The 22,238-nt window shown below is 42.0% G+C and overlaps 1 protein-coding gene and 1 pseudogene across 2 annotated transcripts in view; one reads left to right on the top strand and one right to left on the bottom strand.

Moving 5' to 3' along the window:
* LOC111142943 (cytochrome b reductase 1) overlaps positions 1-22,008 on the bottom strand; it is a 34,457-nt gene extending 12,449 nt beyond the window's left edge. Inside the window, exons 1-2 of one of the 2 annotated variants that reach the window (XM_022496302.1) lie at positions 21,721-22,008; positions 4,668-4,876 (exon numbers count right to left, since the gene is read on the bottom strand). In XM_022496302.1, coding sequence (XP_022352010.1) covers positions 4,668-4,876; positions 21,721-21,907 — 396 coding nt within the window. In that variant the 5' untranslated portion in view covers positions 21,908-22,008. The remainder of the gene's footprint in view (positions 1-4,667; positions 4,877-21,720) is intronic. The other variant, XM_022496310.1, reaches the window with a different exon arrangement.
* Positions 11,824-13,471, top strand: LOC111143020 (annotated as a pseudogene).
* Positions 22,009-22,238: the final 230 nt, after the last annotated feature.

Genomic DNA, 22,238 nt, shown 5'->3' with positions numbered 1-22,238 from the left:
GCCAAAGGCAGTTGCTTAAGTGACTGAGCCACCCAAGCATCCCTCTTCAGTATTTTTTTATACTGAAAAACGTATCATGATTTTACTTTGGTCAGTAGACAGAGCTACGTTCCTTGTAGTAGCTTTATAATATCCACCACTGATTTCCCCCAGATTATTTAACCATTCCTATTGATGGAGATTTCAGTTGCTTCCTGTCTGCATAAACAGTGCCCCACTAAAAATCCTTTTTAGAGTTCCTTATGTTACAGTATTTTTAATTTCCACTCTCTCCAAATGTGGGATTGTTAGGTTAAGGGTAACCAAATTAAAAAAAAAAATTAGTAGCTATTAACAAACTACTTCCCTAAAATTTGGTAACAATGTATTTTCCTGCCAGCAGTAGAAAAGCAGAAGAAGAGAGCACCCTTTACCTCACACCCTTGGCAGCAAGGAACATCACCACCGTTGTTGTGACAACCTTGTGGGGGAAGATGACCATTTTATTGTCCTCACTTAGATTTTCCTAACTTCTTAGTGAGGTTGGACATATGCTTATTGGTAATTTAAGTTTTTCTTCTTTGACCTGCCTATTCAAATTTTCCATTTATTCTTCTATGAGGTTGCCTTTTAACACTAATTTTTGGGAGTTGTTTTATATATTAGGGGCACCTGGGTGGCTCAGTTGTTAAGCGTCTGCCTTCAGCTCAGGTCATGATCCCAGGGTCCTGGAATGGAGTCCTACAGCCCCTGCTCAGCGGGGACCCTGCTTCTCCCTCTTCCTGCCAATCCCCCTGCTTGTGCAATTTCTCTCTGACAAATAAATAAAATCTTAAAACAAAAAGAGAGAATTGTTTTATATGTTAAATGTATTAACCCTTAACACACGACATGATTATTCCCCATATCCCCTGGTGCAGTTTCTGTTGACCTTGGTATCTTCCGTCCCATATAATTTTTTAAAAATTTTATGTAATCAAATAGGTCTTTCTTTTCCTTTACGACTTGATTTCTTATCAACTTTATGGACTCCCCAAAATCAGATTATATGCTTCTTAATTTTCTTCTTCTCTTTTCATTGGCTTTTTTTTTTTTTTAATATTTAGGACTTTAATCTATCTGGAATCTATTTTCTTTTGTTTTATATGCAGAGTTGTTTTGCTTATTTATTTGGTTTCTTCCAAATGGATAACCAATTATGATGATAACTTTTTTTAAAAAAAAAAGATATTATTTATTTGGGAGAGAGAGCGTGTGCGTGTGCACATGCACAAGGGGGGGTGCAGAGGGAGAGGGATATGCAGACTGCCAGCTGAGCAGGAAGCCCAATGCCGGGCTCAATCCCAGGAGCCCAGGATCATGACCCAAGTGGAAGGCAGACAGATGCCCAATGGACTGAGCCACCCGGGTGCCCCTGATGGTAACATTTATTAAATAAGCATTCTTTCCCACTAAATTGAAACACCATAGTGTCATTAAAAAAAAAAAAGCTCTCCTACATACTTGGACAATTTTTGTCCTCTCTGGTTTTTCCATGACTATATTTTGTTTACTTTTGGATTAATAACTTGTTTTGAATAAGGCAAGTATCCCTTCACTTCTCTTTCAAAATTTTTTTATTATCCTTAGTATTTGCTCTGCAAGTTTAAGACTCCCATTGGGCTTAAAATGAGAATGATATTAAACATAAATATGATTGAAGAGGGACAGATATTTCCATATTAATTTTTCTCTTTCAGTAACATGGTATCTCTCTAATTATACCATGTTTTCTTAATAAGATTTTGTAGTATTTTATATATTCTACATATAGATTTTATACCCTCATTGTTCAATTTATCTCTAGGTATTTTATAATTTTATATCTACATTTTAAACGAATTCTACTTCTTATTCTAAGTGGTTATTTCCAGTTTAGGCAAAAGTTAATGAATTATGAATGACTATCTTATATCCAGCCACCTTTCCAAATGCTCGTATTACTCTAGCCATCTCTTGGGTTACTAGACATACATCACATGATCCATAAATCAAAAAAAGGTCATAAATTCTCTATTATTTATACTGATTTTTTTTCTTCATCTTGTAGCTAAAATTTCCATGGTAAAGTTGAATGACAATTTGACAGAAATGTCTTCAGTGTTTCACAGTTTAAGCTGGTGTTAGTAAAGATGTTTCTCATTGGAACCGCCATCTTGGGTGTGGTATGTAACGCACAATGGGGCCATATCTAAGAAAATATGTTTTCTCTTGGTGTCCTGGAATAGTTGAAAGTACCTGTTCCTAGAAGTTCAAAGGTACAAAACAGTAAGGACCCAATGCCTTTTTTAGTGATAGATTTCAAACAAACTTACCAATTTTGTCTAGTATTATTAGCCAGTTTATGTTTTCTAATTCCTCTTGGATCAAATCTGGTAGTTTATATTTAGCAAGAAGATAGTCCTTTCTTCTTTAAGATTTTTAAGTATATTACTGTGTATTAAAATTTAATAACCTGTCCTAATTTCAAAATATTATTTGTAACTATGATTATATTTCTTTCTTATTCTGAAGTTTGTATATTTTGTTTTTCCTCAATCAGGTTTGCAATGGTTTGTCTATTTTTTTTTAAAGAATCAGCTTTTCGTTTCATTTAGAATTTCTTCTATTTTTTTATTCATAGGTGTAGTAGGCTGAATCATGCTGCCCCCAACACTTGCAAAGATATTTACACCCTAATCCCTGAAAGCTGTGAATATGTTATGTTACATGGCAAAAGACACTTTGTAAATGTAATTAGTTTATGGATCTTATGATTGGGAGATAATCTTGAATTATCTGAACAGCTCTATACAACCACATGACTCAGTTAAGGTATTTTATCTAGTCCGATTTAATTACTGCACTCAGAACCACAGAACTCTCTCACAGGAAAGCTACATAGCTTTGGGGTGGTTTCCATTCTGTTCCTCAGAGATACACCCTCCAGATGAGGATGCTTGAAGGTTAGCTGAGTGATCATGGGGACATAATGGGAAGGGCAGAACTAAGTGCTCGTGGGGAGGGCCCTGGACTTGGGCCTGAGTCCCAGCTCTGCCACTGGTTGTGTAACTCGTGCCTCCTCAGCCCCGACAAAGGCCATCTCCCACAAAGGACCAGGAGAGAGAAGAAGAATGCTTCACACAGTGCTCTGGCTTCTGTGTTTGGCATTCTGAAGTGGTGCAGAGGAATTGAGACAAAGTGAAGGGAATGGACAGCTGAGAGCAGAACACGGAGCTGAGGAAAGTTCTGAAGAGACACCAGGAAGCCAAGGGGGGCCCTAAAGCAACTGGCAGCATCTCAATGGCCTTTGTTCTTGCCTCCTATTCTTTGAACGGGGAGGATCCACCAGCTGCTGGGGGAGAAAAGAAGCTGCCTCCCAGACAAGAACACGGAGGGAAAATCAACCTGGAGGACAGGAGGTCTGAGCTAAGCTCAGCTATCCAATTAGAGATACTTTTCTTTTTCCTTCTTATCAGTAAGATCGTGTCTGATCCAGGGTTTTCTCTGTGTTCCCATCCTGTCTGGCCCCTTTTCATTCTCTGATCCCTAGCTCCAGTCATGGTAATGCAAACTTAAATAATCAATACAGTCCATACATACATTCACTTTTATTTAATTAAAATTCAAGAAGCTTTATGGCTTTAAAAGCCTTTCTTTAATAAGAAAAATGACAGATACCTGGTAAGAGGTCTTTTTCTAAGAGGTCATACATTCATATATTTAAGATATGCCTTGTTGCAGATGGTGCCTGGGTGGTACAGTTGGCTGAGAGTCAGATTCTTGGTTTTGGCTCAGGTCATGATCTCAGGTCACGATCTCAGGGTCATGAGATTGAGCCCCATATTGAGCTCTGTGCTTAAGATCCTCTCTCCATTTTCGTCTGCCCTTTACTCCCATGTTTTCTCTCTCTCTCTCTCTCAAATAAATAAATAAATCTTAAAAAAAAAAAAAGATATGCCTTGGGGTTTTGTAGATTCACTCCAGTTTCTTCTCCTATATTCACAGAAAACTGAAGTTTACATTGATATCCCAATTACGTAGCTGGATATATGCTGTCACAAGGCAAGGGAAATGAGTTGACATAGTTGACAAAGATTTTTCATCAAGGTGGTTAACACCAAAAAGATTTCTAAAATTAACCTTTCCCTTCAGTGACCTAGAACAGCCACATCCCTTTCAAACTCCATTAACTTATGTTTAAATACAGTGCTCTCCAAAGTATGTGTTTTTACTAAGTGAGGAAAGGGGAAAACTAAACTAATCGCTGAGCCTACAAAATCTAACAGAGAAGTAAAATTTATATCTTCATTCATAAAGTTAGAAAATAGAAGCGATAGGAAATATGGGGAAGAAATCTGTAGCTCTTACCTATGCTTGTTTATTTGGCACATGGAACTTGAGGTCTACATAATGGCAGCCTCTGTGTTATGGAGATGGCAGTTTCCCTACACAGATATGCCCATATCTAAACTCTCACACTCAAGACTGAATTCTGCAGTTCTGGTGGCCCCTCAGGGAACAATACGAACAATGGAAAGAAAACAGAGCAGAGTCTAGTGGGGGAATGAAAAGATGATTTCCAAGAAATACAAATGTATAGAAAACATCGCTGGTATCTGAACTGTTTTATTTTTATAACGTGTTTATAAACACACCAAAACACTGACCTGTAAGATGTAGAGTATGACAACCGTCAGTCCGACCCAGCTGTGTAGACTGTACATGTTGGGGATACTCAGGGCATTGTGGAAATCAAAAACAGACACCAGAGCGATAATTACGAGAATGGCGGCAACGGTGTGTAACCCTGCATGGATGGACTTCATCAGGAGCTTGCTGCATTTCCAGGTCCATGGCAGTCTGTAGACGATGATGGCTAGAAGAGACGAAGGGAGACAGAATGAGGTGTTGATTTTTTTAATCAACACAAGTTGAACACTTTGAAGCACTTAACACTCCCTTGCATGAAACCATTTTCACATGGTTTCTGCTTCTCCCCTCTTCCCTGCCTTTCAAGAATTCCTTTTTGGGCTCTTTTGCCAGCATCTTCTTTACTCCCAGCATATGAACAAACCCTGGTGGCTCTCAGGCTCAGTTCTAAGACTTTTTCTCTGTGGGTGACCTCATTCACTCTTTCACTGAGATGCCACCTACATGGCAGGGACTCCAAAATTCATATCTCCAGCCCAGAACTTTCTTCTGAACTCCAGACCCACATAATGCAACAGCTTCTTGACATCTCTGTATAGATGCCTCCATATATCTCAAGCTCAGCAAATCCAAAACTAAATTATTAATCTTATGACTGGTTCTGTGTGTGTGTGTGTGTGTGTGTGTCTTAGTTTGATGAGAAAAGATAGACTAAGGAATAGAAAAATATGCACCACAATCTAAATAGACAAAAGAATATATCCCAGTATTTTACCAAAAACTACATCCAAAAATAGAAAGAGAAACATAAGTAAAATATCAACTTCATTAGTCAACAGAGAAATGCAAATTAAAATCAAATAAGACTATGTCTACTATATATCTGAATGGCTAAACATGAAAAATGCCAAGTATTGGAGAGGATGGAAAATAATCAGAGCTCTCATGTTCCATAGCAGGAGATAAATGAGAACAAACACTCTGGAAAACCAGCAGTATTTATTCAAGCTAAACTTGAGCATAACTTATGATCCAGCAATTCTACTCCTGGGTATATTCTCCAAAGAAGTATGTATTTATGTTCACCAAAAGACATGCACTAGAACATTATTAGCAGCACCATTTGTAGTGGCCAAAAACTAGAAACCTCCCAAATGACCATAATGAATAATATGAATAAATAAATTGTGATATGGGCGCCTGGGTGGCTCAGTGGGTTGAGCCTCTGCCTTCAGCTCAGGTCATGAGCCCAGGGTCCTGGGATCGAGCCCCACATCGGGCTCTCTGCTCAGCAGGGAGCCTGCTTCCTCCCCATCTCTTTCTGCCTGCCTCTCTGTCTACTTGTAATCTCCGTCAAATAAATAAAATCTTAAAAAATTTAAAAAAATAAATTGTGATATATTCACACCATAGAATAATACACAATAAAGAGAATGAATAATAACTATATATAATATATATGTATTATATATAAAATATATATACATAATATATATAATAATCTATAACTAGAACTTCACCCAAGAGTATGAATCCACCTATAATGTTGATGCCAAGTAATGAGACATAAACAAGTATGTACTGTATGGATTCAATTTATACAAAGTATAAAAACAAGAAAAACTCATGTCTGCAATAAGAAAAGTCAGGATATTGGTTACCCTTGTGAGGAAAGGGCGCGGTAACTGGAAAGTAACATACAAGGGATTCCTAGCTTCCTGCTAATACTCTGTTTCTCTGTCTGGGTGCAGGTTACATAAGTGTTCACTGAGGGGAGATTCAGTGTACACTTTCTTGCATGTAGATTAAACGTCAACAAAAACATTTTTTTAAAAAGATTTATTTATTTATTTATTTGACAGACAGAGATCACAAGGAGGTAGAGAGGCAGGCAGAGAGAGAGAGGGGGAAGCAGTTTCCCTGCCAAGCAGACAGCCCAATGCGGGGCTCGATCACAGGACGCTGAGACCACAACCCGAGCCGAAGGCAGAGGCCCAACCCACTGAGCCACCCAGGAGCCCCTAACAAAAACTTTTTTGAAAGCATTTTTTTTTAAGTGTCCTGGTTTAAGCAACAGATTATATGGTCACCTTAACCAGCATGTGATTAATTTTTGTTCTGAAGACAATATCCTGCTGCTACCCACCCTCATTCCCACATCTCCGGTCCATGTCAGGGAAAATTTAGGGATCTAAAAATGTAGGGCAGGTTGAAAAAGTCTGAAGAATATTTCCTTGCAAGATAGATTCCATTATATCCACAGTGTATCCTGTATATTGCTTAGTTCTAGTAAGAAAAAAAAAAAGGGCACATTCCTAATAAAGACATTTATAATTTGAATATAAAGAACTTCATAGGATCACAAAAATGTATGAGATTATCTAATCCATTCTCAGGCAGAGACAAATATAAACCTACAAAGAAAGATGTGAATTCAGCCTCTTTAAAGCTTTCAGCACAAGATGTCGATCTTCCTATCCTTTCATTCCATTCCACAACACTTGACAGCCCTCACCATTAAGACAGGATTCTTTTCTAATCCAAAGTCTGAAGAATTGCTACTTACTAATTTTAGTGCATATATGGATATCTTATGAGTATGATTGGTTATACTTCCTTGAGGACGTGGAGACTTATCAGATAATCATTTCTATATTTGATGAATCTTTTCAAGCCATTTAGTGCAACCAGGTAGACCAGCTGATCCTTAAACAAGGTTACAGCGCTTGATCCTTGAGCAAAGTTAGGGGTAATGATCCCCACACAGTTGAAAATCTGTTAATCTGCATATTGGGGCACCTGGGTGGCTCAGTGGATTGGGCTTCTGTCTTTGGCTCAGGTCATGATCTCTGGGTCCTGGGATCGAGCCCCGCATCGGGCTCTCTGCTCAGCGGGGAGCCTGCTTCCTCCTCTCTCTCTGCCTACCTCTTTGCTTACTCATGATCTCTGAGTGTCAAATAAATAAATAAAATCTTAAAAAAAAAAAATTAGAAAAGAAAAAGAAAATCTGCATATAACATCTGACCTCCCAAAACCTAACTACTAATAGCCTACCATTGACTGGAAACCTTACTCATAACATAAACAGTTTATTAACACATATTTCATATGTTTTATGTATTATATATTGCATTCTTAGAATGAAGTAAGCTAGAGAAAAGAAAATGTTAAGAAAATCATGAGAAACATTTACAGTACTGTAAAGTGTGTTTATTGAAAAAAAAATTGACCTGTAAGTAGATCTGTATTACAGTTCAAACCCATGCTGTTCCAGAGTCAACTGGAACTCTTTTAAGACTATATTTATTTATTTGAGAGAGAGAGTGAGAGAGAGCATGAGCGGAGTGGAGGGGCAGAGGGAGAGGGAGAAGCAGATTTCCCACTGAGCAAGGAGCCCGAAACTCAAAACTGGATCCCAGGACTCTGAGGTCATGACCTGAGCTGAAGGCAGACGCTTCACCAACTATACTTTTAAAATCTAGTTCAAAGTCCCTTCTCATCCTCTCTGAGTGCAAAAATGTATTTTGTTGTTTCTCCTTGTACCCTGAGACTAGGACAGCCCTGGGCTCAAAGTGTGTGGCTCCATAGGCATGTTTTTTTTTAAACTCTTATTTTGAGATAATTATAGATTTACATGCAGCTGTAAGAAATAATACAGAGAGGGGTGCCTGGGTGGCTCAGTGGGTTAAGCCTCTGCCCTGTGCTCGGGTCGTGATCTCGGGGTCCTGGGATCGAGCCCCACGTTGGGCTCTCTGCTCAACGGGGAGCCTGCTTCCCCCTCTCTCTCTGCCTGCTGCTCTTCCTACTTGTGATCTCTCTCTCTCTGTCAAATAAATTTAAAAAATAATAATAATAATACAGATATAGCCTATATACTCTTCACACAGCTAGCAACACCTGGTGTTACCAATGGTAACATCTTACATAACCATAGTACAATATCACAACTAAGAAATTGACGTCAATATAATCCACTGACCTAATTCAGATTTCATTAGTTTTATTTGTGTATGTGACCCATTAAGTGTTTTTAAAATAAATATAAAGCACTCTCTGCAGGCTGATGAAAGTCTAGAAATAAAATTGAAGTCAACTCAAACACACAGCCTCCCCTCCTTATGCTTTTTCTCCTCTGATTCAGTGGAGCACCATATAGGATTTTCTAGTTCTCAAGAAAAACAAATGCCTCTTGACCCAATGCCTTTGTGACCTTTCATCCACACAGTAGAGAGCATTTTGCAATATGTGTGATCAGGCTGTAGTAAAATAAAAATGTAGCTAATATGAAAATGTAACAATCATCTCACCCTCTTCTGAGTTAACCTCATTTATTACACACACACACACACACACACACACACACACACACACACACACAACTGAGCCCTTGCTAGATAGGAGGCGCCATGCTAAGTGCTCTACATGTTTACATTTACATTATAATTCTTACCTCAACTCTGTGAGGAAGGGATGATTACCGTTACCATGAGCATTATACAGAGGAGGAAGCTAAGGCACAGAGAGGTTAAGTAGCTTGCTTAATCTTTTTTTTTTTTTAAGATTTTATTTATTTATTTGACAGACAGAGATCACAAGTAGGCAGAGAGGCAGGCAGAGAGAGAGGAGGAAGCAGGCTCCCTGCTGAGCAGAGAGCCCGATGCGATGCGGGGCTCGAGCCCAGGACACTGGGATCATGACCTGAGCCTAAGGCAGAGGCTTAACCCACCGAGCCACCCAGGCGCCCCAGCTTGCTTAATCTTAATAAGTGTTTTAAAATTAATATTATTGTCGTCATCATCCTCATTGCCATCCTATCACTCAGACATTGCCCTCATCTTAGATGAGGAAACTTGAACATCTACATATGAAAAGGAAATACTTGGAATATGTTTGCTTGAAAAGCAAATTTGAACAATAAATCACAACAGCTTTTTCTCCCCCATCTGGATCCTGTTATATTGCATTTTTTCCAAAGTCAAAACTAACCTCTGATGTTAGAAGTCAGGAGCAGTTATCATGACTGAGAGATGTTACAATGGTTACCAAGAAAATTCAGATGCCTGGGATGTTGTTTCATGATTCGGGTACATGAGTGTGTTCACGTTATGAAAACATGTAACTTATGATTTAGGTATTTTTCTGCATGTATGTGGTTCTTCAATAAAATATCTACAAAAATGTTCAGCAAAGAATTTTTACTCTTCTAAATACTATAGGCGTCACAGAGGAATGTGATAAAACTAAAATCTTTCCCCTTTAAATGTTAAAACTGGATTTTTAAACCTTTCACATTTACCTAAATGATTTTAGATTGGGTGCACACTAGCTTTCCTTCTCCAGCAGTAACACAAAAGGAACACAATTCAATCTTTTACTGTGGATTTGGGGTTACCAATGAAACATATTATCCTCTTGCCAGAGAAAGCCCTTAGGGGCTTTGAGCAGGAGAGGGGCTTGTCTCTGATTCACATGAGCCCAGGCAATTACGGTTTTCCAGTCCCTGGATCTAGTTTAGAGTTCTTCAATCTCCTCTTTAAGTATCTTGCTCAGGTTAGGGTGCTTACCTTCCTCCATCATCTTGAATTATCTTTTATTCCTACCAGCTTTAAGTTCTAGTTTATAAATCTTTATGTTGGCAAAAATCGGAACATCTGTTAAATCAGAGTGATGAATACATGGGGATTGGTTATGTTATTTTCTGTATGATTGAAAGAGTTTCTAATAGTTTTGAAGTTAAAACAATATTTTCGTAAGCTCACAAACCTAAGAGTGAATTAATCTCTACTAAGTCGTTGGAAATTGGAGAGGTTCTCATGTGAGTGAGGCATGGAGTTTTCTGCCCATCCTGGCTATGTAGTTCTGCTGCATAGTTCACTATCATTCAAAAGCTCTCTAGGTAAATGAGGGATAACTGCAAAATACCACTTTTGCATAAGGTGTTTACATGTTTTTAAAAATGTATAAATAACCAAGCCATGGTGGACTTCAGGAGAAAAGGGCAACCTTAACAAATAAAACCACATTTCTTAAACAAGAAGCTACTCTCAACAGTTATAAAAACTTCCTGGAGAGTGGAATTTAAATATTTCTTGCTTCTTTGGCTTGACATTTACTTAGACACCATTCCTGAGGTTCAGCGAGAAGGAAGAAAAAGGTCTCATAAGCCCATGAGGAGGGGAAATGGCATCAAACAGCTACTTGTAACTGAAACAAGGGTTTTCTGTTAGAGGCCCTTGTTGGCAAGACCATTTTTTCCCCAGAAAATGATGGAAAACATGAACACATATATATGAGAAATACATGTTAAATCTTTTAAAAGAAAAATTATTGGTAGTGGAATATGCTATTGTGATAAACTTAAAAAGAAAGCAAGGGAGGAAAGGAAAAAGGAAATCAACACCTGTATTTAATTGTTTTTTGGACAAATGAAGGTGAAAAATGCAGTAACTTGAATGGAATTTATTTATTAGAAAATTTCTCAGCTCTTCACTGCCTAATCAATTCAGGAATATGTGAAAATATATACTTTCAAAGATGTAATCTCTGGTTTGACGTAGGTAATGCAAATTTGGAATCTGTCAAAGAGTATGTGGAGAGAGGGACAGTTAGAAGGAGAAATGTCCCCAAACATAGACAACAATTTGATTCTAGCTCTTCTGTGCTCAAATCTTGTGATTCATGGAGGTAGGAGCATGTCTATTTTGTTCACTGCCATATCTCAGCATTTAGCACACAGCTTGGTACACCGTAGAACTCATTAAGTTGAATGAATAAATTTAATGAAATACAGTAACTTATTCAATATTCCCCAGGAAGTGAGCAGATCCTCTTTTAAAATGCATGAATCAAAAACTCAAGACAATTTGTACTGCTGATCCAAGTGTTAGTTCATATAAGACCAAATGGTCTTTTTAAGTAAGTAATAGGTACTCTACACCCGGGCCCACTTAACAGCTTTAGGTTAGATTTAAGTGAACCCCAAAATAAAATAAGAGTAAGTTATTGTTTGAAGTACATTGTAATTTTATATGCTAATTTTAAACGCTTATACATTCTAATTAAATATGGGGTACCTATTACACTTTTCTTAACTCTTTGAATAAAATATTGTTTTGACATCCTTGGTATAGGCTCCAAGCAGTATTATCAACTAATTTCCCTGTGCACCCAAAAATGTACCAGAATGTATCCAAAGACCTCAAGGTTAAACGTAAAAGCCGGGGTGACTGGGGGGCTCAGTCAGTCAGGCGTCTGCCTGCGGCTCAGGGCATGGTTCTGGAGTCCTGGGATCAAGTCTGCATTAGGCTCCCTGCTTAGTGGAGAGCCTGCTTCTCCCTCTGCCCCTCACCCTGTTCATGTTCTCTCTCTCAAATAAATAAATCTTAAAACAAAACACATAAAAGCAGAGAACTGTTTTAAAATAATCTTCTTGGGGGGGATGCCTGGATGGCTCAGTTAAGCGTCTTTGACTCAGGTTATGATCCCAGGGTCTTGGGATCAAGTCCCCTACGGGACTCCCCGCTCAGCGGGGAGTCAGCTTCTCCCTCTGCCTGCCGCTCCCCCTGCTTGAGCTCTGACAAGTAAATAAATAAAATCTTATAATAAAATAAAATAATCTTCTTAGATTCCTGCAGTGGCTCTCAAAGAGAATCTGAACTCTGAAGCGCAGAGGCCTGAGAACCCCAGCCTGCAGGCACTGCGCACGCGGAGCACTCGGGGCTGGCGGGGCCAGGAACCCGGTGACGTGGCAGCAGCGGAGGCCTGCAGGCTTTCCCACGGGGCACCGCCCATTGTGACCCCCTGAGTGCCCACCTCCGGGTAGGGCCGGTTCCACGTCTGGCAGCGACAGAGCCGGGTGCCCACCCCACCCCCCTCGAGAGCCCCCAGCAGCACCACGCCTGCCCTTCTGGAGCCTCCTGGCCCCCAGGGTGTTGCACCAGAACATCGAGATGGAGCCTGCGCGCAAACCCCCATAGGAGGAAGAGGGGGACAAGATGATGGAACAGAAGATGAAGGAGGAGCAGCGGAGAAGGAAGAAAAAGGAGATGGACGTGAGAATGTCACTGCAGGAGTCCAAGGAACAAATCTGAAGTTGCAGGAGAAGTTTTGGGCCCTAGAGGAAGAGAAGCACCAGCTTTTCCTGCAGCTCAAGAAAAGTTTTACGTGAGGAGGAGGAACAGGCGCGAAGAGGGACCCGACCGCTCTGCCATCAGCTGCGCCCCGCAGAGCCTGGCTGCTCACACAGGGACTCACCTCCTCGGCGTGCAAAAGAGCCCTGGAAGACAGTTACCCAGGCACCCTCCTGGTGGCTGAGAGGGCCAAGCAGATGTTCAGACGCCAAGTGCTTGGAACCCGGCACTATGTGGGCTCAGCCCCTGCTTTCGCAGGGAGCCCGGAGCCCGGTCAATTCCAAGGCGGCCCCAGCAGTGCCTACGGAACCGCCTGCCTCACTATGGACCCACTTAGCCAGCCATTAGGCCTAGTCTGCAGCTCAGAGCACCTTTGGCGTTTCCGGCAGCATGGTACCTGTCTCCGCCAAAGCCACAGCTCTACGCAGTGCACTTTCCGCCCACCCAGACAGGTTTCCTACAGCCTGGCGGTAGACTGTCCTTACAAAAGCAGATGAAACCAACAGACTAGTTTTTCTGACTCTTCCTGCACCCTATGTATCCCCAAGCTCTGCCTGCACCCCCGGGGACTCTTTGCCTCCCTCCAGTTTCTGGGGAACAGGCAACCAACAGTAAAGTCGGGCTTCCCAATTACCAGGCAACCTGGTTCTCATCCAGCAAAGCCCCAGAATTTGTGGTGCTACCACAAGTGACCATCAGATTTTTATCTTCAACCTGTCCCCCACTCTCTGCCATTGGTGAGGATCCCCGGTGTGTCCCAGTCCAATAAAATCCACCTGCCACTGGGGGGAAAAAAAAGAATCTAAGTTTTGAAACATACCTGTGTATTCAAACTGTCTCACTACATGAATATCATGTAACTGAAAACCTTTAGAGAATCAAAATGCAGGAAGGGATTTGGATGATTTGGAAGATTTGTTTTAGTATCTTGGCACTTAAACATCTCTTCGAGGTGACTGAAATCACAAAGGCGGCTAGTTGGTAACAAATAGTGTGTGAAGAGAGAAAAATCCAATTAAGTGCTAGACATTTATAAATATCCAGAAATCCTGCATTGTTAGAAACATCAGCTATATTTTTTAATGCCTCGTATCAATATTATAACAGATTAGAAATAGTACTGGCTCTGATATCACCTCTTTGTGATCTCTAAAATCTCTAAAATCAGGCACTGAACTTCAAATCCTATGGCTCAGGTTTTCCAAAAGGAAACCATAATTTGGCTCTAGCAAACTCAAATAAGAACAACTTGTAGGCAAGGCTACATTTTACTCCTTTGTTTTACAGAGTGTCTGGCATGCAGTAAGTGCTTAATTAATGTATGCTAGTTAAATAGCATGAGATATGAAAACTGAATGAATGAATGAACTTAGAAAAGTATGGCCTAAGTCTGTATCGTTATTTCAAAGCCCATTTTGGCCTTTTAAGAAAGATTCTACAGGAAGAAAAGAAGTTATAACAAAGATTTCTGGTCTAATTTCTTAAAAGAGAAGATTGTTCTACTTTTTAAGGGAAAAATTTTAAATCCCACAAAATCAAGATGAGAAGCTCTAGCAGGAGTCACTTGTAAACTGGAAGGTATGGAATGGCTTTGGTCCATAGATGTGTTTTGTTTGATCAGCATCATGTTTGGGGGTTTTGTTTTGGTTTTGTGGCTGGTTTACTTTTAGATAGAACCAGGTTTTTTTTTTTTTTTTCTTTTCTTTTTAAAGATCTTGTTTATTTACTTGACAGACAGAGATCACAAGTAGGCAGAGAGGCAGGCAGAAAGAGAGGAGGAAGCAGGCTCCCTGCTGAGCAGAGAGCCCAATGTGGGGCTCGATCCCAGGACCCTGAGATCACGACCTGAGCCGAAGGCTTGAACACACTGAGCCACCCAGGCGTCCCTAGATTGAACCAGTTTTTAAAAATCTGGCTTCTCCTGGATAATTGGAAGCTCTAGGCACTTTGGGCTGGCATCCCCATACAGCCACATTTCGCTGCAGCTAAGAGGTTTCCTATTTTGTCCAGAGTAGGCGCTCTCTAATTCTTTATAATCCCCCCTCCTCTCTCAACACACACACACACGCACACGTGTGCACACACACACACACACACACACACACACGGCATTTACCTTTTGTTGCACAAGGATCTGACCTTTGGTTAACTGTCCTAATAAACAGATACCAGGCGCTTGACACTAATGTTATTAGGCAACGTCCATTTATAATAAAAATTACCCCCTAATGGACTGGGAGGAACAATAAAAATTCTATAAATACCCAATAAAGCCAAACGTTGGGCTTTCCAGAGTGCAATAACTGTTATAACCTGTGATGGTTTCCTAGGGCTACTGTAATAAATTAGCACAAACGGAGTGGCTTCAAACAACAGAAATGTCTTGTCCCACAGTTCTGAAGGCCAATAGTCCAAAATCAAGGTGTTTGGCAAGACTGGTTCCTTCTGGAGGCTTTGAGGCAGAATCCAGTCCATACTTCTCTCCTAGCTTCTGGTGGCTGCTGGCAACTCTTGGTGTGCCTTGGCTTGTAGACACATCATTTCAATCTCTGCCTCCATCTTCACATCGCCTCCACCTTCTGTGTCTGTGTCCCAAGTCTTCTCTTTTCTAAGGTCACAAGTCGTTGGATTTAAGCCCCACTCTAAATAAGGATGATCTCATTTTGAGATCCTTAACTTTACATCTGCAAAGATACTACAGTCACATTCACAGATCTGTAAGATTAGGAGCTAGATGTGTCTTTTGGGGGCCATTGTTCAACTCACTGTATATCCCCTTCAAGGACACTGGCAACCAGGTCTGTAGAGTATTACAAAAGATACTGGCTCCTTCCCTGGGGCTAAAAATACATTATCTGTTAATAAAAAATAAAATATAATAAAATAAAATTAAAAAACATATTGGCTTCTGTGGGGACCTTAAGCTCTGATCCCACCAATGCAGATCTTGTCTCCAGGGTCTGAACAGTCTCCCAGAGAGAGACTGGTTTACGGGTGGCTATATGGCTGCTATACAAACAATTGCAGAAAGGTTGCCCATTACGAAAGAATACCAAATGCTGCCCTGGCAGCAAGCTCTGGTGCCCAGTGTGGTCTTGGCCGTCTTGTGTATCTGAATGTTTAGTTGAATAGAGGAAGACACAGTAGTGGGTGCTATACCATTTCTTATATTGATTTTATTTTTATTTATTTATTTATTTATTTTTAAACTGTGGAACACTTCACGAATTTGCGGGTCATCCTTGCGCAGGAGCCATGCTAATCTTCTCTGTATCGTTCCAATTTTAGTATATGTGCTGCCGAAGCGAGCACTCTCATATTGATTTTATAAGCCATCCTTGTAAGTATGGCTCCTGGTTTAGAAGAGTGACCAAACTTTCATTAATTTAGTAAATATTTATCAAATGCGGACTATATGTTCAGTAGCGTTCCACACACAATGGATACAGCAGTGAAGAAAACAGAGAAGGGAGCTTACATTCTAGTAGAAGATAGACAATGAATGAAAAAATAACTAAAATAGTCAATGGTCAGAGTCTGGATAATACTGTATTTTGAGTTTGGAGTCAATACAATTTTCTGAAGGATTGGATGAGAAGTATGGTAGGAAAAGAGGAATCCAGGATGACTATATGAACGTCCAGAAAGGATGAAGCTACCATTTACTAAGATGGGGAACCTGTGTGATGAGTGGTTTTGGAGGAGGTATGGAGAGCTGAGGTTTGGACATGTCTAGTTGACATCCAAACAGAGATTCTGAGTAGACAGATGGATATGTGGGTCTGGAGTTCCGGGGAGAGGTCCAAGCCGAAGACAAAAATATCGGATTCAGCGAATAGACAGTGTTGAAAGCTACGAGACTGGATGAGATCACCAAGAGTATGAGTGCATCAAGAAAGGAGAAGTGCTCAAAAGACTGGGTTTTGGACACTGTAAATTTAAAGGATCAGGGAGAAGAGGAGGAACAAGCGAAGGGCACTGAAAGGCATAGCCAGTGAAGAGAGTAGAGCCAAGCACACCAGGTGTCTTGGAAGCCAAGTGAAGGAAGTGTCCCAAGGAGGTCAGTTACACCAAATGCTGCTTTCTGATCAGGCAAGATGAGGGCTGAGAAGAGACCATTGAATTAGCTATGTGCTTGCCACTAGTAACTATGTTAAGAGCAATTTTGACTGAGCAGAGGAGTAAAAGCCTGACTGGAGTGGCTTCAAAACAGGACAAGGGAGAGGAATGGGAGATACTTTTTTGTCTATACTTCAGGTGTTGACAAAAATTCCCAAAAATGTTCTGTGGAAGCAGAGAACTGAAACAGTAGCTGAAGGGGGAACATGGCGTTAAGAGTGCTGCTGGTTTTATGAGGACAGACATTATAACATGTTGGAAATAATCCAACGGTGGGAAGAAAGTTTATGATGCAGAAGGAAAAAGGGAGGATTGATGTCTTTGGTAGACAAGAGGAGACACAGTTTGTACTTAGATGGCAACATTCTAATGCGCCTGAGGTCTTCAGAAGAAAGATGCATTTCCAATATAATCTGATGCTTGTTCTTCCCAAATAAATCTGTGCAGCCAAACTGGCTAAACAGGCTAATCACTGAGGGGCAAGGGAGGGCACTTTTACCTTAGATGCTACCATTATCATCCCAAATAAGTAAAACTGCATTTTGTTACTAACAATTTAATGAAGGTACAGAACTAATCACTCCTTCGTTCTTATTGGCCTACTGTCTGTCAGTTCTAGGTGTTATTTTAGAGCCAGATATACAAAAAACTGAGCAAAATAATAATTTCTATAACATTTTTATTAGTTACATTACGAAGAGATCTGCATGTATTTATTTATAACAAAAATTCTGTTTTGGGTTGCCTTGCATTGTGTCCTTATGCTTTGTAGCAAGCTTCCTTTCCCTAAAATTGGTAGGTTTTGTTCTCGGTGGTGCTCCCAAGGCTGGTTTTGGGGTAGGTATCTGGGGCATTCTCTCCATTGTCCTCTTGGCCAGGCTCTATCCCAAGAGCCTTTTCAAATACACTTACGTGGACTTGGAATGTGGTCGCTTCTAGAGGCATTAATCGGATATGCCAACTGCCTTTTAAGAAGTACTCAGTTTCTTTTTGTTAGCCATTTAAATGTTACTGAAACGTAGTTACATTTTCTCACAAAGCCAACTTGAGATCATTACACAATTCAGTTTCTCTCCCCTCAGTTTATACAGTAAACGGAGTTCTACATGTGGAAAAGGGAGGAGGATAGAATTGCTGAGACTTCTATTCCGCAAATTTAAATACTTGAATTTTCTACCTCTTACCGAATAACACATTCCACCTTGCTGAACCTTTTAAAAGGTCAGCTGCCACTTTGAGAGGGTTTATTTGTTTCAGTCTTTTCTGCAGCCTTCTTTTCGAGGGTTGTTTCTCTGGTTTCCTGGCAGTGTATTTACTTCATGGGAAACATTCCTTTCAGAGAAGCACAAAGCCTCTTCTAAGTTCTCTTTGAAACTCTTATCCTTAATCACTAGATAATTACTAGATATCCCACTCGTTTAAAATTTTATTTGTTTTAGATATCCCATTGTTGGTTATATTCTCTTTTAGAACACATGTATTCCTTGAAATATATCTGGACTATGTGTCTGCGAGCCTCTATGTGTACACATTTATTTTGTAACTTTTCTGCTAACCCCAGAGCTTACTTTTTAAAGGTGTTTCACAAGACTCTTGCTTGTTCTCAAATGGTTTTAAGTAATGCTTACTGTTTGTGTATTGTATTTGTAAGGCATTTTATGCTTAGAATAATAACTGTAATTTAGCCTTCCCTTCCTCATCTCTAAATATTTGTGCATCACAGACAAATTCAGTTGCATCCTGTTCATTACTAGAGATCTGAAAGAGCAAAACCTAAAAATTTCCTCCCTGAAACAATTACACACAGTAAAAAAGCCCTGTTCTAGCATGACTGGTCTGTAATGTGTGTTTCCCTCCTGGCCTATAATGTTGATTACTGAACACTTACCCTTCCACTGCTGGACCCGAGGGGACACTGGCCCACTGAGATTTGTAAAAACTCGGGAGTACTATGCATGTGCCTGTCTGCAGGAAGAAACTTATGTTTATGTTGATTAGATGCATTATCTGATTTAAGTGCTTTGCAAATCTGGAATCCAAATAGTAAACAGGACAGACATTCCAAAACTGATACAAATACCGTAACTAAGCTTTAAGAAAACAAAGTTTGCATAAAATAAACAGATGAAAATTCCCAAAATATCCATTTACGAGTTTTTTGTTTGTTGTTGTTGTTGTTTTTTGTTTTTTGTTGTTGTTTTTTTTTAAGAGAGAGTGAGCGACTCCCCTAGGTGGGGCTTGATGTCACAACCGTAAAATCACAACCTTAGCCATAATCAAGCTTAATGGGCTGAGGTACCCAGGCGCCCTTCCATTTACATGTTTTTGCCCCAAAGTGAGTATGGACAGATTAAGAAAAGCCCATAGTTTAGAGAAACTAGAAACCCTTTTAGGAAAACTCTAATGGACTCTAACAGGAATAAAGAATTTCAAGGTGTATTTTAGATGAAGTGTTTGCTCCTCTTAAGAATATTTTGCAGAAAGTAAGTATATTACCTTAAAGGCAGAGAAATGAACCCTGAAAATAAGGGTAAGGTACTTAGCTGCTCTGTGCCTTGGTTTATTCTTAAATCCCTGTGAAAGAATGCACTAGTGGGCATACAGAAAGCACTCAATAAATGTTAGTGACTGTTTTGTGACCATCTCCTCTTGGGTCAGTCAGGAAACAACTAGTATCATCTGTGTTTCCCTTATCCTCACAATTATGAGAAGACTCTGGAAAATTTCCTGGTATTAGGAGCTGGTCTGAAGTGCTGGTTGGAAGAGATGAAGAGACTGTTTCTCCTACTTTGAGCAAACAGAGGACGTTGACAGCTCTGGCCACACTTCAGGGCTCCACCACCAAGGAAAGAGTGCTTCTGATGACAGCGACTTTGGAACTGGAGTATGTTTTTTTCATTTTTGGTCAGTAGCAAAATCACCTAGACTTACGTAAGGAAATAATTTGGCTGCCTGATGGCCCTCCCACCCCGTTGCCTATGGCAACCCAGGTGAACTAAGCCTGAGCAACACCTACCACTGCATCCCAGGGTGAGAGGGTGCTGGCCACACCCGTGGAAGGCGGCAGCAACGTTTTACACAGAAACAAAAATCTTTGCTTTGCGAAAGAGATCAGAGCTCTTTTCTTCATTTGTTTGTTTTGGAGAGCCAGATACTGGTGGAGAAAAGGTGGCCTGCTCAAAGACAAGGCTTAGAGGTTTCAGCTGGTGGGCACCTCTTTCTGAAACCTTTATGCTTCTATCCGTTGTTTTCTGAGCTATAACCACCCCCCCAAACACCACTTTCTACCTTCTTCAAAATACTTTATCAACCAGGCCTTGACTCCACTTTTTGAAAAGTGTCTACAAATAAATGGGGCTTGCACCACTAGCTAAAGCTTCCTTTCCAGCCAAGCAGCAGAGGAAGGAAACTGTCAGGACACTGAGTGGCACTACACAGCCACAGTAAAAACCACCATGGATGGGGGGAAGCAGGGGTGCAGAGGCGAAATGGGTGAAGGTGGTCAAAAGTTACAAACTTCCAGGTATAAAATAAGCACAGCATGATGACTACATGAATAATATTATATTGTATATTTGAGCCGTGGCTGAGAAAGTAGATCTTAAAGGTCGCTAAGAGAGCACATCTTCAAAGTTCTTATCACAAGAAAAAAAACTGTGTAGCTATGTAGTGGGTGCATGTTAACTAGACTTACTGTGGTGACCATTCCGATTTATAAATCCTAAATATAATCATACACCTGGCCATGTTACACACATGAAACATATGTGTCAATTATACCCCAAAACAAAAACTAAAACAAAATCTGCCGTCCACGGAACCCTCCCTCTCGGTCAGGCTCATCTCAGGCAGTGCAGGCCCGGAGCTGGCTCGTGCGGGGCCAAACATGGACACGGCAAACCCCAGGGATGTCTCAAGCACAAGCCCGTCTGGGAGCCAGGCGGCCGGCCGCAGACCCTCACCTGGCATCTCCTGCCCGATTCGGGGCCAGCGCCCAACGGGAAGGCCCGCAGGGGAAATTTCACTGGTCGGCAGCCACCAAAACAAGTTGGGCTCAAGTCTGTCCCATGACCAGGCAGGGCAGCCTAACACCCTTTTGAGTCCCGGAGGCTTCCCGGACTGCACTGAACTTAACGCTCTACGACGAGTGAAACCCCAGTTGATGCTTTCCTCACCCCGGCCACCGACTAACCGGCCGACCCCTTCACTCAGGACCGAGGCTGGGACCGGGATCGACAAATTCTCGCCCCACCATTTCCCCCGTTGCGTTTCTCTCCCAATCTGCCCCCCTGAAGAAAGTTCCGAGAAAGGCCTCGCCTAAAGAGCCTCTCTGCGCCAAGGACCGCGCAGGCTCCGTCCACAGGGGGCGATTTTCGGGGCTACTGCGCTAGGGAGGCACGGCTCTCCAGCCTCCCTCCTGCGTCCCGGCTTCGGGGGTCACCGGGCGCTTCCAGCGCGCCCCCGCCACTCGCAGCAAAGAGTTAACCAAGTGGGGCCGGCGGAGCGGGCCACCCGCCCGGCTGCAGCTGTGCTCTGCCTTCCCCCCTCCCCGAGGCGTCTGGCCGCGCTCCCCGGCCCCGCGCGCCGCCCCAGGGCCGCCGCTGCCCGCTAGCCCACGTCGTCCGAGTCACGGCTCTGCGCGCCCGCGGCCCCCGACTCGGTCCCGCCGCCGCGCCCCGCCGTCTCGGCGCCAGGGCACCCTCCGCTCGCGCCCCCCTCACCCCCTCGCTCGCCCACGTCTGCCCCACTCGGGTGAGAGCGATCCGTCCCGGGCCCCGGCCGTTGCGTCCCTCCCCGCTGCCTCCCAGGAGATGCCCAGTACCGATGCCCTGGATGAAGACGAAGCCAGTGACCATGAGCACCGGGTGCCAGTTAAACTCGAGCGCGGTCCCATCCCAGCCGAGTCCCTCCCGGTAGTGGAGGACCCAGATGAGGGTGAAGATCACGGACAGGAAGCCGACGAGGAGCGACGACACCAGCAGCCCCAGAAAGCCCTTGTAGCCGTCCATGGCTATCAGAGCCCCATAGCCAGCCGCAAGAACTCTGCCAGGCGGCGGCGGCGGCCTTAAGGTTCTGACTCCGGGGCGGGACTCGGACTTTTACTCCTGGGAGCTGCCTCCGCCCGGGAGGAGGGGCTTCCCCGCCAGCCGCTGGAATCTCGGGGCCGCCCCTTGGCCCGGCATCCAATAACCCATCCAGTTCGTTGTTGGGGCGAGAGCTGGAAGGATTCCATACCCACCGCTTGCCGTGTCCCTTGTTTGTGAGATGATTAAGGAGTAGGGCTACCGCTAGGTTTTGAGAAGAGAGGATGGGATTGTGTATTGATATTGATTAACGAAG

The sequence above is a fragment of the Enhydra lutris genome, unplaced genomic scaffold (assembly GCF_002288905.1).
Source record: "Enhydra lutris kenyoni isolate GAN:26980312 unplaced genomic scaffold, ASM228890v2 scaffoldscaffold1, whole genome shotgun sequence".
Classification (NCBI taxonomy): Eukaryota; Metazoa; Chordata; class Mammalia; order Carnivora; family Mustelidae; genus Enhydra; species Enhydra lutris.
This window is presented reverse-complemented; position numbering and strand designations above follow the sequence as displayed.